This window comes from Hyalella azteca, unplaced genomic scaffold (assembly GCF_000764305.2).
Source record: "Hyalella azteca isolate HAZT.00-mixed unplaced genomic scaffold, Hazt_2.0.2 contig11898, whole genome shotgun sequence".
NCBI classification, from domain to species: Eukaryota; Metazoa; Arthropoda; class Malacostraca; order Amphipoda; family Hyalellidae; genus Hyalella; species Hyalella azteca.
The window spans coordinates 150,027-173,828 of NW_025941874.1; the positions used below are offsets into that span (position 1 = coordinate 150,027).

The following is a 23,802-nucleotide window of genomic DNA, read 5'->3' on the forward strand; positions in this document are numbered from 1 at the left end:
TTATTAACGCTAACGCTGATGAGATCACGTGACGAGAAAAAGACTTCAGTCTCCCCTATGATATTTTGACCTGATTCAATAGTGGATTTCCTAGGAACCCGATACAGCCAATGCATTCGGGCCTGAATAATGTTTGCATTAGATTGTATTTAGAATAGAATTCGTGTAAGCAATAAGCCGGAGAAAAACTAATCGAAATGAGGTGTATTGTATGTGTTACAAGGGATGCAAAATGAATTGCTTTTTTGGTTGCTAGATTATTTTCAACGCCATACATTGAGTTAACGATTCCATTTGAGTTTGACTTTTGACTCAAATAAGCGATATTTTGGACCAAACACCGACGATAAAGTTTTAATGCGTATTTATTTCATCTATGGAAAATATTTCAAAATTTTGAATTTAAATAATGTATTATATTCTAATCATCAATTAATCTTGACCACATAATTGTATTCGTACCACAAGCGCTGGAAATCCACCAACCGTCAGGTTTCCCATCTGTCTGATTAACTTCTCGCTGCATGCGAATCAAGGCTTCATAATGACTTTAGGAACGAGTTAATTCAGTTCGCTTTTCCAAAATTTGCTTCATGTCAAGACAATGCATTTTATGTGTCACGTATGTAGCTAATTCATGTTCAAGTAATTACATAATATTGTTGAAACATATTTTACGACGTTATAACCTTTCGAAATTCGGTGAAATTTCACGAGAACGCTCTAACGTAATTGTTTAATTCATTCCGCAACAAAGACTCCTAGTAATATGCTTTGAAATTTTGCCGTCCATCTTTGCTGGAATTATTTGACCTTTAAATTTACAGCAGCGATAACAGCGCGTCGATATCCTTCAAAAATCATTAGGTGAGAGGGCGTTTGCCTAAGATATATTGTAATACATTAATAAATAAATAAGGAAGTAAGACTTAGCGCGAATAGAGTTATAAAATTCATTTAGATCTATATAAAGTTTCAATTTTCTATCTATAGTTTCCAAGTATTACTATTTACGGTGTTGAGAACGATATCAGTGCGACAACTAACGCATGAATTAATTATTTAAAGTTGAAAATAAGTCAATAGTATCCACGCCGACATTTTTCATTGGACACGTAAAGTACCATACATGGTCGTGGTGTCTCAGTAGCTAATTTCTTCAATACCATGTGCACGGTATATGTCCCTGACAAACCTATGTCCCATGTAGTACGTGAAATACATGGTCGTGGAGCTTCAGTGTTAAGTTCTTCAAGACCATGAGCACGGTAAAGCTCTCTGACAGTCTTATGTAGATACGTGGAGGTCTCATGGTCATGGTGCTTCAGTGTTAAGTTCTTCAAGACCATGAGCACGGTAAAGTTAACTGACAGTCCTATGTAGATACGTGAAGGCCTCATGGTCGTACAGCTTCAGTGTTATGTTCTTCAGACCATGAGCTCGGTAAAGCTCTCTGACAGTCCTATGTAGATACTTTGAGGCCTCATATGGTCATGGTGCTTCAGTGTTATGTTCTTCAAGCCCATGGGCACGGTAAAGCTATTTGACAGTCTTATGTAGATACGTGGAGGCCTCATGGTCGTGGTGCTTCAGTGTTAAGTTCTTCAAGACCATGAGCACGGTAAAGCTCTCTGACAGTCCTATGTAGATACGTGGAGGCCTCATATGGTCATGGTGCTTCAGTGTTATGTTCTTCAACAGCATGAGCACGGTAAAGCTCCTACATTGACCTGACGTTTCTGTACTCCATCACCTGTACTTCTGATCTGAGAGCCACGAGCGTCCTAGACCGATGGGAGTTCAGCTCAAAAATGCAATATTCTGAAGCTGGGATCAATTCTTCCCGACGTTATCAAAGAAGATTCAAGGGAGGCGCTGGAAAGTCCAGGGATAAGCAACTTTTATATTTCATCTAGGATCCGAGCTGGTGGCTACCGTATGGCCGAATAAACTTTCTATAACTTGACTTGCATTGAAAAAATGTTAAAATTTGGAACACTGTTAACAATTATTTATTTTTATGCCAAATAACATTACACAATAATTCTTTCATCCTATTCCAAATTCATATCATTCAGCATTCTTTGTTGAAGAAAAAAAGTAATCAGCTGCACCATAAAAATTGGAAATCATGTATCACTTACTTTGTAACACAATTCTATTTTCTCAGTCGACAATTGTACGCAACGAGTGATACGATATTTTATTATTTAATACTTCTTAATTGTTTGCTTTTATTTTTGTATAAAATATAAGCAACGATATAAAACTGTACCACCCTTAATTCATTATCTTTGAAGACGGTTTGAGTATAAATAAGAAACGCTTATAAGTTAAATGTTCAAAATAGTAACTAGGGAATGTGCACGGCTTCGTCATTTAATTTAAATCAGGTATTTTTAATCTTGTCAAGCCTTGCCTTCAGTTTGAGTCCCGCAAAATTTCCTACCAGCCAATGTGAGTCATGTAGGATATCTTATTCTATTTGGTACATCACTCGCGAAAATCAATGGCCATATTGTCCAAAAATAAACTCATTTTCTGATCCACAGTAGAACAGGACCCATACTTTAAAAAAAGTTAAGAGATCTTAAGTTCATCAGCCAATCATTGACGGCCTTTCAAGCAAAATCCACCAATCATAGACACGATAATAGAGCGTAAGTACTTACGTTCACTTAGCGAGTTTTGAAAATATGGCCCCAGAGCGCGAAGGTATTAGTGATGCGCCAATTGGCTGGACTAAACAGGCCAATATTACCCAGAAAAAGAGGGAAAAGTGCATCTTTATTTGGATCAAGTCTCCTTGTTTTTTTTTTCAGTGATGCGTAAACATTCATCGAAGCAGAAGCGATGAACCATTCTGTTTCTATTCTCGTTTCTGAACCTCCTTTCTGCTGCTAACAGAACCCAACTTAGTAACATTTACCGAATTTCTGGCCGTGACGGTGAATTATAATTTTGCTATAATGTATAAAATACAGCGATTATCGATGCTAATGCAAGCGAGTGGATCGTTAGAGCGGTCATCAGCGGGGTACCGGCTTGGCAGCTCAGGTATTTTGGCCGTGCACGGCCGTAGAGAAATCACGGTCATAATTGAATACGTCTTTTACAGAAATATTCTTCATAAAATTTTAATACTGATGATGATAGGCATTGATTTAAAATTATAAATTATTAAGAAAAATTAATGAATACATGTAATTACAGTTGCAATTACCTCTTCAGCGACAAATTTTGATCGTTTTTTCTTCATTACGTAACAAATCGAAAGACGAACGTGGATTTGTTTTATTCAGACAGAGTAATTCTTAAGAATATTGCTGAGTTTTATTTATTACGTAACGAACCGAGAGACGAACGTGGATTTGTTTTATTCAGACAGAGTAATTCTTAAGAATGTTGCTGAGTTTTATTATGGATAAAAGTATAACTAGGATGCTATGACGATTATCCTCATGAATATGCAGCGAGAGGTTAGTGTCTTAATTTGTTTCAGTATTTCTGAATCCTAGACAGAACTTATTCGAATAACTGTACAAAATTGATTAATATCCGAATATTTTCTTCTCTTGTTTACCGAAAAATGACGTTTACCGAAAATTGTGCGTCAAGCGGAGCCAAGTTCATTGGCCATTTTTTTGTAAGGAAACTTCAGTTTTCACTGATGATTTCCTCAGGGATGGTTGAAAATACTGCAACAATTGAGTCATCCAAAATGTTTCAACCGTTTTATGACAGAAGAGCACGTCTCATGTATTGGAGTTCATCATATCGCATGAAATTATTCATTATAATACAATAGAGAGCTTCCATAGGAATATTATCGAATGCTATGGATGATGTCCCTATTTACGTTGACCAAGTTCCCTATAAAGAATAATGCAAAAACAAATAATCCAAATATAAATATGTTTCTTTTACACATATTTATTTTATTTTATGCATATATATTTGTGTTGAACATATTTATTTTATACATATATATTTCATTTTTTAATTTTAATATTTTATTTATATCTGCACAGAAACTTACAACTTCCATATGTGACAGCGTGCGTTCAACTACTGACTTATAAAATAAAAATCTACCTAACGTACGTGTTTATGAATGAGCCATTAGCTCGCGTCATTGAAAACTTGAATATTTGTCTAGAAATAAGCTAAGAAATTGATTCCAAATTAGCGAGTAATAAACTTATAAGTAATCTAAGAAAAATGCCAATGCAAATATAAACAACTAATCTCCGAATGGTGTGGCGATCACAACACGTTGATCCCCGATTTATGTTAATCTTCTTTGATCCTCGGCGAAGTCATTCCTTAATTCAAGTGTTTGTTATAATATTTGTTAAACGGTGCAACAAGAACAACAACAACAACAACTATTCAAGTTGTGCTAAATTTCTAAAATAAATTCGTAACGAAATTATTTCATGTAGGCAATCGAAGTTGGATGATGCCGAATGGTTGAACGAATATAACTGCTTAATTCCTTATAAATTCATGTTACTAGAGCAATCTCTAGGATTAAAAATAAAGAAAAAATTTAAGATGAACGAAACGTTAAAAATAATATTTCGATGAATACAATTAGCTGATGCTGCGCCCGCTAATCAACTAGAATTGGCTGTTTGTTGAATATCAGGGGTGGTGCTTACGATGGAAAATGTATGAAATGTCGTGTTGACAAATTATGAGTAATTTTAATATCACTGCAGGGACACTTTCTATGCATTAGAGAAGCCTTTCTCAATTTTTTTCCAGTGTAAGTTTTTTGAAATTTGAACTTATCTCCTTCGGAAACGTAAATTACCAGCAAGATCAACATCCTTTGTAATTCAGCGTAAGTCAAACCTTTCCGAGAGATTCAACTACATCGTTCACATGAAAAGGTAATAAATTGTTCAAACCAAAGCAAGTAAAATAGGCCACGTTGTAAAGCAATAAAATATGTTGAATGGACTCTTTGTTCAACCAAAAAGAACTTTTAGAAGTTCTTTCTTTGAAACTTCTAATTTGGCTGCTTTTGAAGCCAACGGCCACTGTTGGCCAGTCTTAAGGCAAGAGAGTCCTTGTGTCATGCCAAAGGTTGCTACGGCCGTAGCCAGAGGCGACTAACTGTTACTACGGCATGAAACGGCCGTCGCTAGAAGCGTCCAAATGTTGCTACGGCCGTGGGCAGAAGCGGCCAAATGTTGATACAACCGTGGTCAGAAGCGGCCAAATATTGCTACAGCCGTCGCTAGAAGCGGCCAAATATTGCTACAGCCGTCGCTAGAAGCGGCCAAATATTGCTACAGCCGTCGCTAGAAGCGGCCAAATTTTGCTACGGCCGTCGCTAGAAGCGGCCAAATATTGCTGCGGCCGTGGTCAGAAGCGGCCAAATGTTGCTACGGCTGTCGCTAGAAGCGGCCAAATTTTGCTACGGCCGTCGCTAGAAGCGGCCAAATATTGCTGCGGCCGTCGCTAGAAGCGGCCAAATATTGCTGCGGCCGTGGCCATTACCGGCCAAATGTTACTAGGTCTGCGGCCAGAAGCTGAACTCGGCATTGGTTTCATTCTCCAAAGACCTCCAAGGTCGAGGTTTAAGTTAGTCTTTAGAGTCTGACAAGATCCAAACTTTCCTCATCTTATGCTCGGTATTTTTTTCACATTATAGCTGTTGTCTTAATAGAATTTGAGAAAAGTTTTCTTCATTTTTTCTGATGAAGACAGACTAACAAGGAGATTTCTACCTTGGCTGTTTGAAGGAGTTTCCAGTTGCTAGACAGTTTGTATTCCACCTCGCTGCTGGTGATGATCAATTTCATTATCTCTAATAAACATGTAATTTATTCAGCCTTGAAATCATGTATGACTTTGAAGAAGACCACACACTCAGAAAATGAATGGGTTATATTGTCCAAATAGTGACCCAATTTCTCACCCACTGCACGAGCATAGAAAAGACGTAGCACTGTTGCGCCTTTGTCTTGTGCCAAAGTGAGTTAGGATGACGCACACAAGGGAAAAAAGTGCTTCGCGCATTACTATTTAGGACAAAATCTCGTTTATTTCTCCGTGTGTAGGATTGCAGGCTGTCTGTTTGCTCGTCGTCGCTCTGCCATGGCAGGCTAATGCATTTACACGCAGCATCTCATCCAGCGACAAAAGTTTACGAATGAAACGTGACCTTGCACAAGCACATTTTAATGGCGCTTTGAAAGTGGATAAAACACAGAGTGACTTTTGCTGACACGAACGAGAGACTCGACACACTAATTAAACTTTGTAAATAACTGATCCTGAGATGAATGTTAATTTCAAAATAGACGATAATTTTTACGTCCAATTCAATGGGTTGTTTGTTAGTGATTGACTTAAATACATGAAAATCTATTCACTTTATTTTTAATATTTGTGCAGCTCCCACTCTACTAACCAGAGAAGAATGATGATATTTACGAACCAGATTTATTTTCTGATTATGTCTAGTAGTCTTATTTCTAAAGACCAGAATCCTGACTATTAATTGAGTGTAGGAAATTCAACATTTAGAGTGTAAATTTCATACTACGTAGTCTTACTGATAGTTTCCCGCTAGCTCCAGATGGCGGAGTGTAAAATCGTTACATTGCAATATAGTCGTCAACGTATTTCTGTGCTGCAATGACGAATCTTACTAAAAATCTCTTGACTGCATCTCCAGAGACATGACATTTGCTAAGAAATGGGAAACTTATATCTTCGTTTCACAAAAAATTAAAAACTATAATGACTTCATTTGACAAGAAATGAATAACTTATAAATTTATTTGGCAAGAAATGGAGAACTTTTAACTTTATTTGAGAATAAATTAATAACTTATAACTTTATTTATCAAGAAATGAATAACTTATAAAGGATTGAATGACAAAATAGGTAAACGATAGGCGCGATGATGGGCTCACCGGTGGACGTTGAAGCGATGATCGTTTTTCTGTTGAAGCCCAGGACTCTGAACTGCGGGAGCGAAACTCCTTGCTCGATGGCGACGCTCTTATCCCCAGCATGCCATGACAGCCGAATGTGATCCATACTGTAACCGACTGTTGAAATATACAACAATTAAAGATTTAAAAATTTGCTTGGAAACATAAAAAGTGCCTGCAATAACGATTCAAATTGAAAGCGAAAAAATGCGAGGTCGTGACAAATACCTAGAATGCAAGTTCGTTAGTTGTTAGTACCCGACACGTCTAATATCTGAAAACTATAACAGAAACTTCATGGCTTATAGCTCAGAAATAGCCAGTTTTGACATAAATATTTAATGAGTGAAGCTCCTTTATTCACATGCATTAGTTACTAATGCGAAGGATTTAATTTTAAAACCGTTGGCAAGCTCCTGCTTTAAAGTTAATTTTGATTTCTAAGTCTCTTTCGAGCTTCATAGAGCAGAGCCTAAAGTCGTAGCCGCTTGAGGCTGTTCCGTCACAACATAGTTAGCAAAGTAGGAGGTTTGAGATCAAGAGGACCAAGAAGGATTCAAAGAAAACTCCGGCCCTCCGCTAAGCCTTTTTCATGGCGCTCAAGAAAATAAGATACATCAACTGAGTGGCCAGGCTCTTCAGGTCACTTCATACCATTTATCTTTTATAATTCAACTAGGTAGTCAGGCTCTTCGGGACACTTTTTTTCATCTACATTTTAAATTTCAACTGAGTAGTCAGGCTCTTAGGGTCACTTCATTTTATCTACATTTCATATTTCAATTGAGTAGTCACGCTCTTCGGGACACTTTATTTCATCTACATTTAATACATCAATTATGGAGTCAGGCTCTTCTTGTCACTTTATTTCATCTACATTTTATATTTCAATTGAGTAGTCAGGCTCTTCGGGTCACTTTATTTCATCCATAGAGCAAGCCACAGAAAACTACCGATTCCGATTTGTGTTGCAAAAAATATAAGTACTCACTGTAGTGAGTGACAGAGAGCGCATTTTCTCGTCAACGAAAACGTGAAGTCACGGACGGACGGACGGATTGATGGACAGACAGACGGACATTGCAAGCCCAATAGTGCATTTTTTCCATAAAGGATAAAATGCGCTAAAAAGCACCCATTAAAATTTTACATGTATGAATAGGTCGCGTACCTAGCTCTATAGTCATTTAGGACCTACCATAATGACTTGAAATAAAGAAGTGACTGCAAGATATCTCCTTCATGTCAAAACCCATTTGAGATTTTTGCAATTTCGTCTAAATTCTTAGGCGCTTTTTTAGAAATTATATTATCATTTCTGGAAAAATAAATTATTTTACTGTTTTACTTTGTAATTTTTTTGCTAGTTCCACTTAAACTTCGTGCTCAAACCTAATCTTAAATTCGGTGTTAATTTAACATTTTAATATCACTGTGTTTTTTACTTAACATAATTTAGCTTCCTAGTTAAAAACAACTAGCAATACAAGCCTGAAAATTTTTGAGCATTGACAATAGTAGAAGCCCCAAAGTTTAGTACAAATTTCAAAGTGCTAATTCAATTTTTCCAAAAGTTATAAGGGAAAAAACGGAAAATTTTATTTTAGAGGCTTGCACACCATATATCAGTTGAAAACTATGAATTTTTATACCTAGGGTAGCTGTAATAAGGCCGTGAATAAATCCGATTAAATATATTTATTATTAAACAAAACAAATTGTAGAGCAACATCGACATATAATGACGGCCAGTTCTAAATAACAAATTCAATAAAATAATTAACTAACGTGGAATGCTGACTTAGAGTAACTAGCAGCACTAAAAATTTATATAGGGCGCAACATAATTTCGGCGCATGTTCAAAATTATTGAATTATTGAAGCTACAAAACTTGAATCATAATAAAATATATTATTGAAGCAGGTGCGGCGTACGCAATAGTGATGTTCATTACTTTGAAATGAATTCTTTGATGAAATCGAGTTCATTTCCTAATGTTGACTTTAAATTACTGTAAGGTATCGGATATGTGAACATGGACTTAATCATGTATTTTAACACATGAAGTAAATATAAAACTGCAGCGGCATTTAAGACCAACTTGAGCATTATTTCATACTTCAGACACGAACAATAATGAAGCGTTGAAAGTCTAGCCCTATCTTGGATGCTACAAATTGTCCTGAAACATTTTAACACAACAAACACATCCAAAAACATCTTTTTCATTTGGACAATTGCTACTGGCTACTACTGCCATTTCTTAAATTATATTTTTAAGCTCCTAACTACAATGTTTAAATGAGTCCTGCAAAGCTTCCAGAGAAAAGGCTTTGACCATGTAACCATGACAATGGTGTTTGTGCTTCTTAGATATGCCACTCCACCTGTGTTGACTTACGCAGCCGGGATGGCAAGAGTAAGCACTCCTGTACCCGTCCAACAATTCAAGATGTTTGTGCATGGTTAGTCCTGTGTCCCTACGAGCTGTGAAGCAAGCTTTCTTACCGGGATGCGAACTTTTTACCTACAATCAAAATATTTAAACTAGAGGTAAATAAAAGTACCTCAACACTTTGTCTACGGAGAAATTAACAGAGATTATATCAATTCTCATCTGAAGGCATGGGCTTGAAAAACACGTTTGATGAAACACATGTAGTACTAGCATAAATTTATTTTTCGTGACCGCAAATTCTACAGATTGTGGGGAGCAACAAGAAGGTAAAGAGGTTATAAAATAAAGTTAGAAGAATGTTATAAAACTTCGGCGTGAAAATTTATTTTAAAACTCATAAATGACTATAAAAGAAATTCTTTTAAAACTCAACCAGACAGTTTTTAGCGCATTTTCTCATTTATGAAAAAAGCACTATTGTACTCGTCATGTCCGTCCGTCTGTGACTCCACGTCATGTCCATCAGTCTGTGACTCAACTGATGTCCGTTCGTGACTTCACGTGACAGAGAAAATGTGCTCTTTGTCACTCACTTCAGTTAGTAGTGATATATTTTTTTCGTTGTTCTAAAACACCGAACACAATCATTACCTAATTTAACAACTATGTGAATAATTTCTAAAACTATCTACTCACAGCTTTCAATTTCGATGACACAAAGTTGTCTGTCCATCGGGAAGTACATGAGATTCATGGGACATGATGCAGTGATGGTCAATCTGTAATTTAGAAGAATATATTACTACTTATTCTAGGAATTAATTGTGGTAAATGAAACTGTCTTCATATGAGATTAATTTTTTAGGCTTGTTGCAATCAGTCATAACAAAACTGTTATTGCTACTAAATAATAACAAATAGCACGACCATTCTATATAAATAAAAAAAAGTCTAAATTGAATATATAAAAGTCTAAATTGAAGTTCTGAATAGTTATAGTTTACATGTTGCATACACACATCTTCTTTCACACTCGACAATTATCAAAACTTGAGTAGGAATAAAACGCTAATAACTTGTGATCTGTTCGATTTGTCATATAGGAATGGTAAATAAATGGTAAGCTGTCATAATTGAAATTCAAAACAAGAATACTGAATCGTTTTTGAAGTCTATAAGTTTAGTTAAATTGAGAATTATTTAATGGTTGAGATAATTTTAAGCCTAAGTTGAGAGACATGAGCAAAATCGAATTCTGAAAAGGCAAGCTGAGATTCCAATCAGTTACCCATCATTTGTCGTATAATTTCCTTTTTTCACGAACAATAGAATACTAATAATCATGAACCCAATTTTTCTCGATTTTAATATTCTTCCAGCAGAACTATAGTCAATAAATTACATATACTGTAATTACATCGAGCGAGACATGGTCAGACGATGACGAGAGCTGAGACGTTAATACTTCGTCTCCGGGCACCCGAACAGTTGGTAATGATATACGTACGTAGAGTTACCTTCAGTAGACAAGAAATTCAAACTTGTCTTGACAGGCGACGCTCCCCGTGTAGCCGACGTCCGTTGTCTTACCTCATGCTGCGCAGAACTCCTCCTTCGTTGGTGATCCGAAGCATTTCATTTGGGGTCGTCGCCGTGTGAAAATAAGACTTCTTTTCATTGGCAAAGAAGGTATCAGGGACCCAGATCCTGGATAGGTATTCCGAGCCAACTGTCAGTTGTTCCAAGCCATGCAGGCCCGGGAATGACAACCGTGGATCTTTCCAGTGTTGACGAAAATAAAAGTCGAGCGTAAAGTCCTGAAGGCCGAAGAAAGCAAAAAAGAATACGCGTGTGAGAAAGTGGTGGTGACACAATTTCATTGGGGCTAACTCAACTTAGCTGACTCACTGACTATTAATCGGACTGAAATTGATATGCTCGCTCAATGCCTACCAATATGTTGCAATAAAACTCGTTACTGATTTCTCTGTTCTCAAAAGGAGCATCATGAATTTGATCTCAATGATGGCTGTGAACTTTTCTTTATTCCCTTTACAAGTGATCGCATATACAGTCGGTGTAGTCAGTAGGTTAGTTGTCGGATTAAAACACTGAGAGTGGTGAACATCAGAATTTCGACCATTCACACAAAGAAGAAAACGCTAGTTTGATGTTGCTACGATGCATTGGCTGCGTAAATCGTTTTGGACACGATCTCCTGACCTCCAATCTTGTGGTGGACTCAATCATCCCATGAGGAGGGAAGAGAACTTCTCAAGTTTGGAGTTCAGGAACCAGCAGACAATGTATCATTGCTACACGAAATTAGCGTTTCTTGAGTGCACGAGGAGATAAAGGCGAAAGAAGGGCGGTTGGCTGCTGTGGAGGAAGAGCCAAAGCAAGATCAGGAAGTGGGTTACGACAGTTTGTGAAGGATCAAATAAATGAATTGAATTTCGTGTTAAATTGTCATACCAGGCTGCTCATGACTCAGCGCATTTAGAATTACGATTTACTTTGAGAAAAGTTGTATTTGCATTTAATATTAATGAATTTATAATTTATTTATCTTCTAAATACGGAATGAGAGCCTCAAGGCAGGACGATCGTCAAGTGTAGGTATATAATAAAAATAATAAAGAACAATGTATTTGGATACATATTGATGTAAAACAAGTGTTGATGGTTAATAGTGTTATATGGTTAAATACACGATCATATTCTCCATGGCGTATAAAGCAAGCTCTATTGTCCCTGCAAATGTTTGCCTGCCCTGGAGTGTGATTATAAAGTGGTTGGTTCCACGCTGCCGTGCATGCATGCCCAAAAATTAATCATAATGTTAATTTTCTAGTCTGGGGTTGTGGAAATTATACTTTGTCACTGAGCTGAATTAAATCAATAATTCACAATGAAGGAAAAATTCTTATATTTCATCCATTTTGTGCCATCTAGTGATTCGTCAAATCCGAATGTGCTTAAATTTAATTGAGCTTTCATAGTTATAAAAATTTAGCTCACTAATAGCATATATATTTTTTATTTACCCCGCAACGCAGGACAGACTAGAAGTTGAATGCTATCATTAGTCAGGACATTGCTTGAAACTTTCAATGTTTGTTATAGATCGAAACGAATTGAACTTATCAGGAAAAAAGTTCTTGAAATTAATTTGCAGGCAAATTCATCTACATGATGAATTGGAATAAATGCGCCTGGATTAAACTGTGATAACAGTTCTTCTGAGTTACAAAGGCCTAGACCAGAATACTCCGTATATATATATATACAGTATCTATGCTGAATTCTCTTCACTATTGTTTCATGTTCACCATAATTGCTGCTCATAATAATTGAATATTTCCAACATTTTTTATTATAAGGAACTGTTTTTAAGAAAGGAGAGTTAATTGTCCTTCAACAGTGAAATTATCTTTTTATTGAATAGGGAACCATTGCAACAACTTATATAGATAGTGAATAATATGAATCACAAAATAAGCAATATTTTGGTCTCTCTTTTTTTTTAATCGATGCAGTAAAACTTAAAAAAACCCACTTATTCTAGAAAAGGCAAATGTTAAAGAAAGAAAAGATTGATGTTTCTTATTCTTCTTTAGATTCAAGGTAGAAAAGTTTTAGTAACCTTTGATGAACTTGGCGGCACGTCCAAGATGTATAAATCGATCGGCATTCAAGTACAAGCGAGTTATTAAACAATGTTAGAGATTGAGAAGCTAATGTTTGATACGATATTTGTTTGTCGATTGATTGTTTATAAAAGAAGAATTGATTCTAATGAAACAAGACTTGCTTCTGTATAAAACGCAACTTTATTTACTATACCATGAGAATTGATTCTTTATAAAGTGAGACTCAGTTCTTTATAAAATCTAATACGATTCTGTTCAAAACTATACTCGATTTTTCATAAAAGAAACTTTGATTCTTCTTTTTATTAAATCGAGAATATTTTTTTAATAAAACAAATTAAACTGAATATCTATGAAACGGGACTTCCTTCTTGATAAAGTAGAACTCGCAGGTGCTTTAGGTCTTCGTTGAAAGTGGATGTTGGGATAGAATCAAGCAAAGAACCAAAAAGGTTATCTCATTGGGTTTGATTTTTATATAATATCTCAGAAATTTGAAGATGTCTGAGTTTGTTGAGACCACTATTACAGGCGGTCAGATCGCAGTCCACTTAAATTAATAAAGTGCGGTCAGAGTCATGTCTTCCTGTTAGTTATTTATTAAAAACCGGGAGTTCCAAAACCCGAATTTTGAAGGCATTTTTTATCGTGCTAAAAAAACGAAACTCAAATCAGTTATATAAGATGGTCAAACTGATACCTCATCGCTGGAATCGAATTTAGTCTCCAGAACTTGATTTCTCACCCACCGATTAGATCCGAAGACTGGAGGAGTCGGGGCCATAGTTAATCGTTCATAACTATTTAAGGTTGATAAGGTTCAATTTAAAAAGCGATTACCTCATGCTTCTCAATATATTGCCTTCAGCATCTATGCGTATCATCTCGTTATCAGTAGTCGCCTTATGGTAGTAAGCCCTTTTCTCGTTTGGGAAGAAAGTGTCAGGCAGCCAAATCTGGGCTGAGAAGTCAGAGCTCACTTGAATGTCCGCTAGACTTTTATTCCCCGAAAACATAAGTCTCGGGTCTCTCCAATATTGACGAAAGTAAAAATCCATAGTAAAATCCTGAAGAAACAGAAAAAAAGTGAATAATTTTGCAGCAGAAAAAACACAATTTCATCAGAATATTAAAAAAATACGACCATTTCAGCATCTGGGAACATAATTATGATCAATTTATTTCTTCCAGGTTTTCGATGATAATCAAGCATTATTGAGAGAATAGTTAATTTGAGCATGGCTTCGTCCCTTCGAACGTCCCTTCCCATCATCGTTTGCGCACAGACGGTAAAGAAGCCAGCGGTGATATGGTAATAAGTGCAAAATAAATAGAAAAATTGTAGACTCTCCGGTTAAGCTTGAAACAACCGTGTAGAATGAAGAATAACATTGATACCATTGAAAATAACGACTTGTTCTTGCGATTTAATTTGTTGTAGATTAACTTAGAACTTACAAGTTCTAAGCTCATAATTGAAAGTGGTCAACCTTCAAATCAATTTACGACAGCCGGAAAGTCAGACTTTAGGTGATGGTGCTTAACTAGTGCACAACTTTGGAAAAAAACGTTATTATATAACGTTTTTCTTCTACTTTCCATGCGTGCGATAAAGTTTAATTAATTGGCACATTTTTTATAAACTAGAACTCGTTGCTGCCTAATTCGACAAAAGATCAATGAACGGAATTTCTTTCGTATTTTCAATAAGAGGATAAGTTTCGAGGACACGACAACACGAGACAAGTCAATTCGTAACGTACAGGATGTTTTTGCCTATTTACAAAATATTGCTATCCGAATTATTCGTTTGTTCTGATCGTATTTTCTTGTTCTTGCCATAACAGTTAAATGCGTCAGCATCCCGCGGAAGGCGCCTTAAATTTCAAAGGTTCATAATATCAATGGTTTACGCCATTAAGTCCAACACTTCTTCATGGTTGAACATTTTATTTACTTCAATTCTGAGTCTAATAAATAAGATGCTTATCTCGAGCCTAAGACGTATACACGAATAATTAAGTGGCTTGTCGGAAGGTGACTTGGGAACAGCTATTGAAAATAGTAAGAAATAATTACATTTTAGAGGATCCTTGACCTTTTGTTCCTAGAAATATTAGTCAAAAATTAGCAACGATTGAATGAAATCCAGAATCTATTAGAATTCTGGCTATGAACTACCCATCAATGCATTTTCATCTACGATTTAATTAAAAACAACAGATCCAGTAAGCAGTTTGCAGTCTTGAGTATCCGTTCTCATTAATCATGGAATTTATATTTCCTCAAGTTGATCATTGGATTTCATCACATCAGCGAGATACTCTATTCCTTGTTGGGTAATACACTTGCAATGAGTCGCAGTGAACTACAGCGACCGAGGGTTTTGAAAGATATTGGGTTAAACCTAAAAAATTATTAAGCTTAATAATTATGGAATATGCAGTATTGTTCTTAGGACAGTGACATCGAGTCATACTTCGAAATATTTTCACAGTATATTAATATTTCCTGGAATTAATTTAAATAATTATAGCAACTGTAATCTGACCTGACACGGAAACTACTTCAGCGAGAGACGATCGAATGCAGTCACTTTTTCATAAGAATAATTTTTTAATTAAGAGGAAAGAAATTTAAAAGACATTATTTAATTAACTCTCCTTCCTTATGCGCAGAAATACGGTGTGTTTTCCCGACCCATATTATAAAATTTTTGGGAGCTCTTGAGTTTCTTCCAGAGTGAATTACAGTACAAATTAACTAACAGTGAATGCTTTTTTTCTTCTTCATTGATGAAAATTGTTTAGACTTTCAGTGCATCAATTATTTGATTATTGTGGTGAGAAATCATTTATTTATAGAAGTAATTTACAACGAACCAATTAAGTGATAAGCCGCGTAAAAAATCCGTAACTTCCAGAAATAATTTTTGAATTAATTTCTGTAGGAATTATCATTATACCTTCAGTTAACTTAATTAATTAAAGAGGCAGCTCCACTCAAGAAATGTGTATTTAGTAGAACCACAGAGTTAATGGAAATAAAATACAGACGTAATCTGGAAAGAAAATAAGCGAGATGCTGTTATTTAGGCGCAATAATGATGTAAATGCAGTGATGATAGGAACCATTACAATGATTATTGAAATTCGGATGAAAGAGTGGCGGAGAGTGCGGTAATCATTGTAAAAAAATAGGTCTAGGAGTTATCATCTAGCTAATATCCTAGGCAAAAAGCATGACTATAGGAAAATCTAAAAAAAGGAGGAAGAAAACTTAAGCTTTCGTTTGAATTCTTTTAAATCATGGGAGAGCAGTCATTTATTGTAAAAACCTTTCATCATCTGTACAAACATTAGAGGAATATAGAAGAAAGGAATAGTGAAGATTGATTGCATTGAATTGTTTTAATGGATAGTGTGCTTAGAAATCTTCGACGATTAAATGGAAGATTATTCAAAACATTTCTGGACTTTGAAATGCTTTATTTTCGAAAAAATATTATAATATTTGAAGTATTATCAATACTTTGGTGGGTCAGAAAGTGAAGTTGAAAATCTTTTTACTCTAGATTATTAAACTAAGTAATCTCAGCTTTGGAGGGTTTCTATAATTATTCTAGCTTTGTAATGTGTAATAATTTGAGTACCGTATTGTTAGAGTCATGCAGAGTGGCTGAGTATGAAAGGAAGAAGGGGTAGCAGCAGCAGCAGCTTCCTTGTCTCATGCACATCAGAGTTCAAGTGATAGTAAAGGAGAACTTGTCAGCCACTAAATCTTACTACAGCTAATTCACCTCGCCCGCTTACTCGTGATGAGCTCTTCCCAATGAAAATTTACAGACGCGTCAGCTTCTGATTTGGAGTACCAGAAGCTGGGGCGACTCTAAATCAGCTTCTGATTTGGAGTACCAGAAGCTGGGGCGCTCTAAATCAGCTTCTGATTTGGAGTACCAGAAGCTGGGGCGACTCTAAATTTTGTTGGGGTTACTTCTTCGTAAATCTTCCAGACACTGGGGAAATTTTATCTTAAATGTTTTCAAATGGCCAATTAAGGCATTCATGACTGAAGGTGATTTAATAACGAATGCTTTCGAATGATATCCGACTTTGGACTGTTTGACGGCATATTTAACCTTTTTGGCATGGGTAAATTAATTGACCACCGCCCTGAAGATAAAGATAATAGTATAATAAATTTAAGAAAATATCTTTATCTAGAAGATAGAGTAATAAAAATAATCCCCACCTTAAGTATATCAGCAACCAAATTGTTACTTTCCTTGAAGACAAATGTAACCAAATTTCTACAGCAATGAAGTTAAAAATGTAAACAAATTGCTCCTGCCTTGAACGTAAATGTATCCGAATTTCTATCACCCTGAAGATAACTGTGGCCAAAAAATTTCTCTGCTTGCAGTTAACATTAGCTAAATTGTCACAGCCCCGATTTTAACAATGTTGACTTTATTGAAGGAAGGAAAACAAAAGGTCTCAATTCTGTTGAATATATGATGTTCTGTTGAATATATGACGAGAGAAATGAAGGCGCACGAGCAGGCGGACGGGCAACTGTCAGCGTCGGGGCTCAAGATGCCAACCAGGCATCTGACGTTGAAATAACGTTGATTCAACGTTGTTCCAGCGATACTTATTTGTAATCAACGTTGTTCCAACAAAATAAACTCGTAATCAAGGTTTCTCCAACTTAATTACGTGATCAACGTTGTTTCAACGAGTTCAACTCAATAAACATTGTTTCAACGAGATCATCTCAATCAACGTTACTCCAATGAAATTGATTAGTAAACAAACGTTGTTATAAAGAAATGAACTCGAAAGCAACGTTGTTTCAACGAAATCAAGTCGAAAGCAACTTAATTCCAAAGTCATTTGCCTGGTCGGCTGAGCCTCTCAAGCATCATGTGTTCTCGAGAGCTCATGTTTGAGCTGCAGTCATCAGAACCGAGATCATCAGTAACTGAACTATGTCTCAACTAGCAGTATTGAAAATCAATAAAATTATCCTATCTGTATGGGCTGATATCAACAGAAACATATTATTTTTCAACCTAATCAAACAAGGTAAAATCTAAATCTATAAATAATCTTAGGAGTATCTTAGAAAAATAACACTTGTTGCAGCTCATTGAAATGAATACTTATCAATGAATTTGGTGGACAATTACGAACTTTCCTTTAATTTACTAAAGGGAATGAACTTCAAATACTGTACGAGCATTAACTAAGGACAACGGCAAGGACTACTTTACTAAGCTCAATTAACATTGATCAAACCAAAATATGTGATGAATTATCACATGGTGCATGCAGGAATCTTCGTGGCTGAAGGCCATTATAAAACAGAGGCACCGAACGACTGGGCATTAATACAATTAAATGTAAACACTGGCTCAGGGTACAAAGTCTTATTTTTCATATTGATATGGGGATTTTATGAACATTTACAAGCAACATGGACTCAAAGTTTTTAAGCAAATAACGTAAATAAAAATAAACGCTAAGTTTTCGTACATTATCAACGAGGTAATAATTCGACTATTCAACTTAATTAACTCTATTTTTGAAATAAAACAAATTGAAACATTTAACATGGCGCAGGTTATATTAACCCACACAAACAGAACACTTCTAGCAGCATAATAAACTCTATGTTATAAAAGGGCGTGCCTTTAAGCTACAGGACGTCACAGGATGCGTGCAAGCGAGGGCTGAGGATACAAGGATGTTTGTGTATTTGAAAGTTCGGAAAATTACAATTGTAACGAGATGCTCAAGAATTAATTAAGTAGGAAGTGTAACAAATGTTATCGGGTTTTGTAAATGAAGTGTTATCATAAAATTAGTCAACTTGAAAGTAATTTGTTGAATTTTCACATCTATGTTCGAATTTCTGTACTCTGGAGCAATTAGGGCTGAACTTGAACAGCTACTGTGCGTGCAGAAGCAGGCCTACAGCAGCGCAAGCAAGACCACATGCAGGAAATGTATATCGAAGTTTGGGTTCGTAAATAGCGTGCTATTTTGTAATGTATATAAGAGCGCAGGAAGGGAATATGTGTTTAAAATTTGGTTTGAATTCGTGTAAGCATATATGCAAATAGACTACAAATTTGGAAATCGAGAGAGAACAACTACCTTGACTATTCAGGAAGGTTAGAAGAACTTGTTTCTTATGAACAGATTTCTTGTGTCCTAAGATAGGCGAATAAAAGGGATTTAAAAAAGAAAGGAATGAGAGGGAACTGATAGCGGAAGGGAAGTCTATTAATTAAAGGAGTCGATGTAGGGAGTCACGTATGATGTAGGATATGTCTGTAGCAAAACTATTTACCGAAAACATGCTAGGAGGCGCTGATGAAGGTTTTGATCAAATTCTATAAGATGTGTGCACTGAAAATGACCTGAATCTTCTTCGATGATACGGTCGACATCAGAACAAAACAACGAACTAATTCACTGAACATTTTTTTTACTGAAACTGAACAAGATTAATAAGCATTAGAGGTAATAGAATCAAGGAAATCTAAAATTATGTATGAATTCAATCGAAAGTATAAAAATCAAACAGGCTAATATTATTTAAGTGGATTGGTCTGCCTCTTATCGATATTAATGGAAACATATACATCACTCTCTCGAAAGTTTGAAGTATAAGTTTAAATTTGATCACTTTCTTTCATAATATGAACTACGCAGAGCTTCCTCCCTATCCGAAACGACCGAAACTTTTCCGTTATTTTGATTAACAAGTTTCTAAACGAGGAATACACTTTTAAATTAAGAGACAATAGGTTAATTTTGTCCCATAGAATACAGTGCATTTTGTCGACTTCATGGAAATCTTATTCCCGAAGTCGGTGCTTTGAAAAGTTGAAATGTGTGACAGATTACATGGAAGAGTTCGTCTTGAGTATGCAGTTCAGTCAGTCGCAGTATGGTAAGATAATGCATATAAAGCATGGAAGAATAGGTTCCTCTATAGCTCATAGAATTATGCATCGAAAAAGAAATATCATTTTCCTGAAGCCCGTTTCAGAAAGCATCAAAAGAGTAAGTAAAGAAATTATACAAAATGACCAGATGTTAACCTAACCACAAACATATTCGCTACTAGATTTTTTTTGAACGTATACATTGTTCATTGCTTATCCATCAACACGTTTTAATCCGGGAAGCCAATACTGATTACAACATATTGTATCAATTACAGGAATGGCTATAAATGCTGTATTTGTGCAGACTCATCGAGTTTTGACATTGACAAATCATTGACTGGACTTAATCGAGCAGCCCCTGCACATCTAAGACGAAAACACGAAATAAAACAGGAACCCATTAATCGTACTACGAATTTTCGGCTTCGGAAGTTTTTTCGATAATGACTTTTAATTTTAACGTGGGCTTCTGTTTGCTCGAAAAAAAAACAGTTGTTGCTCGCATTTTTTGTTGTGAGAACGTTCATCTTTTTCAAATCTGTAAGGAAAATCTATTTAATGACAGGAAGGGTTTTATTTGGCTGTTGAATGTACCACAATAGGATCACCTACCTGCAGTCATATCTAAATTATTTAACGGAAGAGTCAAAACAGATCATTGTTGATTATTTATTTCCTTCACTCAGTCTGTGGAATTATTATGAGATAATTAATGATTTAAAAGCAATAATTACATCTTTGTAAATTGTTATTACGCGGTACATGATGTATAGAAATTAATGGGTTATCTAAAGATTTGACGTTTTTATTTAAAAACCCGGTGTCGCACCTGGCTGGGTTCTCCGCCGCCATCGTCCGAGTCTCCACCTCCTGATTTACTACTTAAAGCGGCGGCTCTGCCAGAGTTGGTAGCTGCTGTAAATGCCCCTTTACCCTGCAAAAGGCACAACAACACCGGCCACATATTTCTGGGTATCGTCTGCAGCTCAGGACCTCTGATGGTACTTGTTAAACTACAGCCACATCCATTCTCAAGCTTTACACTTGCCATATTTTAGTGAAGCAAGGCAGTACATGTTTATGCAAGAGGATCCCTCTACTATCAAGCATTAGTATGGGGGTAATAGTCAGTGAAGCAGCGACACTAAGCCATGCTCATGGCAAGAGCTTTATAGGGAAACCAGCGATGCATATTTTAGATGAAGATGCACAAATGATGTTCCGAGAGCTGATAATGATAATGTTGATATTGATAACGAATTTATTTATTTTAAATAACACCTTGAACCATTCATTTTAAACATAAAAAGCTCAAGATTCAAATATTTTTCACCCAAAATCCTTGTAAAATATTTGTTAATAATGAATTATATGCTCACTTAAATAGTTTCCGAGACAAAAAATAATTTCTAGCTAGTAGAGAAACACATGAGCTTCAATTTTTAAAATTTGCGAAATAATATAAAATAATTTCGCAACTTTGAACTAATGAAGACTCGAATTTTGAGCAGTCGCTGCTATGCAAGCATGCAGGATTTCCTTCTCTTTAATTAAACGACAAAAATCCAAAATTTGAACTAAATTGAGACCTGGGGAGTCCTTCTAGTTTATTTGACTTTAGAAAAGTTAACAAGATATACAAAGATTCAGCCAAGGGATTATTGCTGAAACAATTTGAAATAATGATTGTTTGAGGGACGAAAGACATTCTCCAGATCACAATCAGAGTACAATGGAAGGTCTCATGGAAACTGATCCTGATATACAGACAACATCGATCAAATAATACTAAGAATAACCAAAACAAATTAAAATCCAATGCAGAAGTTCTTATGAATTTGCTCTTCAATTTGTCGCACGGAAAATTATTTAAAATTGCAAATATTGTATTTTATTTACGCAGATTCAGCAGTTCGTGTTAAGCCAGATTTGTTCCAGTGTGAATCAGTGACGCCAAATTACTAACGATTAACGTGACGATAACAAAGTGTTGGAAGCTTGCTATGGTGCAGCTCAGTGCCTTTATAATAGGTGCGCTCCCGTAGACGATATACCACCAAACGACCACAGCGTTCAGAACGCATTTTTTGCAAGAAATCGATGGACAAAACGCGTGTGGCTCGCTACAAAATAAAAGTGGCATGCAGGCGAGGTCTATAAGAGCCTTCCCACCGATAACAACATCAATGTGCGAAAATAAAAAGCAGTAATATGCCGAGACTCAGTTAACTACTGTCCCTTCTTCAATGGGAAAATATAATTTTGCTGAATTAGTCCAAAAAGGAATTTTATTTAATTCATAATTATTTTTGTGAACTTCAGTTGCTTCAAATGAATTTGTATCTACGTTTTAACACTGTATGTCCAGGGCAAAATGCAATAAGCGGTACTGGAGGCAAGTGAAAATGAAATTTATAAAGAGAAGAGTCAGGTAGCGAGAGGAAGCTGCAGCACACAAGAGTTTACAGAAGTTACGGTAGTCGTAAGTTTTCAAGCTCGTGTTTGATTAATTGGATTCTAATTAAGTTCATGATAATTTCGGAAAAAATTTGAACATTGTTTCCCTTCAATTGAGGTACAATGAAAATTGATGGAAAGTCTAGGTTTCGATGCTTTTTACTCAAACTGCACTAATAACGATCCTGAAATTTTTTTCATCTATTTGACTATTACTTAGAGGATCAGCAGAGTTACACAGGAATATGAAACGTTATTCTTGATCAATATTAAGCTGACGGATTATAAATGTTAATTTGGATAATTAATGTAATGTAATTGGTTCTTTAATCTAATCAAAAAAAGTGAAGGATGACCCGTAATTGGGCGTTATAGGATTAATGTAGAAGTTGTTTCTTTGAATGTGAACGGAATTCATACAAAGAATAATCTGATCAATAAAATAGTTGAAAAATTCAAGCTACCAATTAAAACGGGATCAGGATGTAGGGATTTCGAGCCAAGGATAAGGATTGGATCCACAATTTGAGATTAACTTTTGTGTTCGATGCAAAAAATCTTCTTGGTTGAGTTGAGGAGTTGCGAGTAAAAACCTGGCTGAGCCTGAATCATTTTTAGCTTGAAGGACAGATAAGATTTGAGTTACGGTCATCTTTTATTGATGTGTTAGACTTACGATCGGCTTATGAGCTACTGAGAAAAGACAGGGCAGAGAAAGAGGTTCGGTCATCGGTCTATAGCGACATAGACATTTTCACTGTAAACGAAACGCTATTTTTGCGCGAGAAGTTGTGAGGCCAAGCCTAAGACAGAGTTTTTTTTATTGCGCTTGTTTTCGGACGGCGACCTACATGGACGCTTGAATTATGGATTAAAACAATTATTTAAGATAAAAATTTTTAGCAAGATTTTTTATTTAACGCAAGCATGAAAATTTCTTAATTACCGAGAGCGGAATTTTTAATTACATTTTTGTGTCGTGAATAATGTCTATGTTGACATGAATTAGCAATAGTTGAGGAAGAAGAGCTACTTCGTTTAAAACTCATTTCTATTAATTCAAAACGTGAAAAGGAATATTCATTGAAACGGTTGAAACAAAAAATTCTACGGTCACTACTCACACTCATCACACGATATGGCTACAATTCAACATGAAGTTAACGCTTATAAATAATTTCAACAGCTGCCTATCAAATAAATAAAAAATTTTCATTTTTTCACTAAACCAAAAGTGATCATTAAGTTGCAGACGCTAATTTAGAAGCTTTCAGTAAAGAACTGAGCTGTTTTTAATTGAACTTATGTCACTGAGAGATGTGTTGTAGAGAAATTGTGCGTTGCTCGTTCATTTAAAAATTTATTTACCTGATGT

General features: G+C 35.6%; 1 protein-coding gene across 1 annotated transcript in view; it reads right to left on the minus strand.

The window, feature by feature from the left end:
- The window catches only part of LOC108683078 (gamma-aminobutyric acid receptor subunit beta), a 133,889-nt gene that overhangs the window by 19,628 nt on the left and 90,459 nt on the right, over positions 1–23,802 (minus strand). The window contains exons 5-8 of the mRNA XM_018172358.2: positions 20,800–20,904; positions 10,947–11,173; positions 10,053–10,135; positions 6,937–7,074 (exon numbers count right to left, since the gene is read on the minus strand). Of these exons, the coding sequence (XP_018027847.1) occupies positions 6,937–7,074; positions 10,053–10,135; positions 10,947–11,173; positions 20,800–20,904 (553 nt within the window). The remainder of the gene's footprint in view (positions 1–6,936; positions 7,075–10,052; positions 10,136–10,946; positions 11,174–20,799; positions 20,905–23,802) is intronic.